Here is a 1743-nt window from a genome sequence, read left to right on the forward strand (position 1 = left end):
ATAGGATTAATTCCAAATAAAAGAAGCCATGAAAATCGATGGTCAATTAAAATAACAACAAATTGGGCTTTGCTTGTTGAAATTTAACATTTGAATCCTTAAATATGGAAAAATTAATTGAATATAGTATCAAATAACAAAATAACAACTAAATAAACAATATAGAACAGGCTATATGTAATGAAAAATATACTATAAATGACTTCTCAAATCCAGTCTTGTGGAGGGCCATACTATATGGCTTAAACCTTTGGTTATATGGTCCCCTAAGATGACCCTACTGCAGTTACGAATATCACAGTTACCTTAAGCATTCAGCTAAACGGAAATAAAAATAATGAGATGATATGTGACTCCAACTACCAAACAATTAAAATATCTGCGATAAAAATGGATATGAAGAAAATTTACTATTACAAGATGAGATCGATCGATGGACCTTTCCAGTATATAAACATGTATGTGTTACATAAAAAAATCTTTTAATATTACAGATGTTACTTTCAGGTTAATTCCTTAAAACATTAGGATTTGTTTGGACTGAAAGTCATCATTTGTTGACATTTGTGTAATTCTGCACACAGGCCACTCACTCGTCTAGCTTTGATCAATACCATTCGTTCTGCCTAATTAAAGAATACGCCCTGGTTCAGAGCTATGCCCGTCATCTTTCAATGCTTCCAGACAGTGAAGCAAAAAGAACCCTCAAAGAATCTTATGCTATGCAAAGCTTTCGTTCATTAGGTTCCCCAAAGCCATATATGTGTAGAGCGAGCCTATCAAATACACGCAATCTATCCCAGATAGAGTTTGGAATCAGTAGAGATCTACAAAACTTGTTTACATAATGAACGAAGTTTGAAACTCAGGATTGGGGGGTTATCTTCGACGAGGGGTCTCTCTTGGCCTAAAACTAATGACTCCGGTTCCGGTTCGAAAGTTCACGGTCATTATGCCTAATTATTATGGGAGAGTAACAGCAATGATCCTTTCAAAGAGCGTAGCTATATAATGATATTAATGATTCTTATACATGGTAGTTGTTCAAGTAGACAATTATGTAACCATGATAATGATGAAATTACATAGTAGTAGTAGTAGTAGTAGTAATTGGCCATACACTCTTCAATGTTAAACAGTTCTTAACAGAACTTTTAGAAAATATAAATACAGCTTTTGCTAGATGACAGAATAATATAGTTCATTAATATGAAGTGGATGATGCCATTCTAATTCGGCTGTGATACAACCCATTGTCAGAAGCAATGGATTTATAACATCATCTACACCAAATATACTTTATACACCTAAAATAACTCGAGTTTCATTTTGTAAACTTAGCTATTTCGGTATCCCAATAATTGGATTATATTCTAGCGTCAAAGATAAAAGACCTTACCTCAAAGTGTTCTCTAGATCATATCATTAGCACATTGCTCTCTCTCTCTCTCTCTCTCTCTCTCTCTCTCTCTCTCTCTCTCTCTCTCTCTCTCTCTCTCTCTCTCTCTCTCTTGGATTGTTCCAAAGAATCCCCTTACAAACACTGTATCTCTAAGTTCTCCTAACATCCAACACACTTCTACTTCCCATATTTTTTTTTTTCCTGTGGATATCACAGTTAGGCTCGCTGTGTCTTCCTCCCCCACCACCTCTAGATTTTGAAAAAACAAAACAAAAACAAAAAAACATGTTTTCATAATCATGATTGATTGTAAATTACCTTTCGTCCCAACTGTCTTGGTC

At 34.6% G+C, this 1743-nt stretch overlaps 1 protein-coding gene across 1 annotated transcript in view; it reads left to right on the plus strand.

Annotated features, from left to right (window-relative positions):
* Positions 1 to 310, plus strand: part of LOC137639582 (uncharacterized) — a 9143-nt gene extending 8833 nt beyond the window's left edge. The window contains exon 3 of the mRNA XM_068371844.1: positions 217 to 310. Within this exon, the coding sequence (XP_068227945.1) occupies positions 217 to 310 (94 nt within the window). The remainder of the gene's footprint in view (positions 1 to 216) is intronic.
* The last annotated feature ends 1433 nt before the right edge of the window (positions 311 to 1743 follow it).

Source organism: Palaemon carinicauda, chromosome 4, assembly GCF_036898095.1.
Source record: "Palaemon carinicauda isolate YSFRI2023 chromosome 4, ASM3689809v2, whole genome shotgun sequence".
In the NCBI taxonomy this organism is placed as follows: Eukaryota; Metazoa; Arthropoda; class Malacostraca; order Decapoda; family Palaemonidae; genus Palaemon; species Palaemon carinicauda.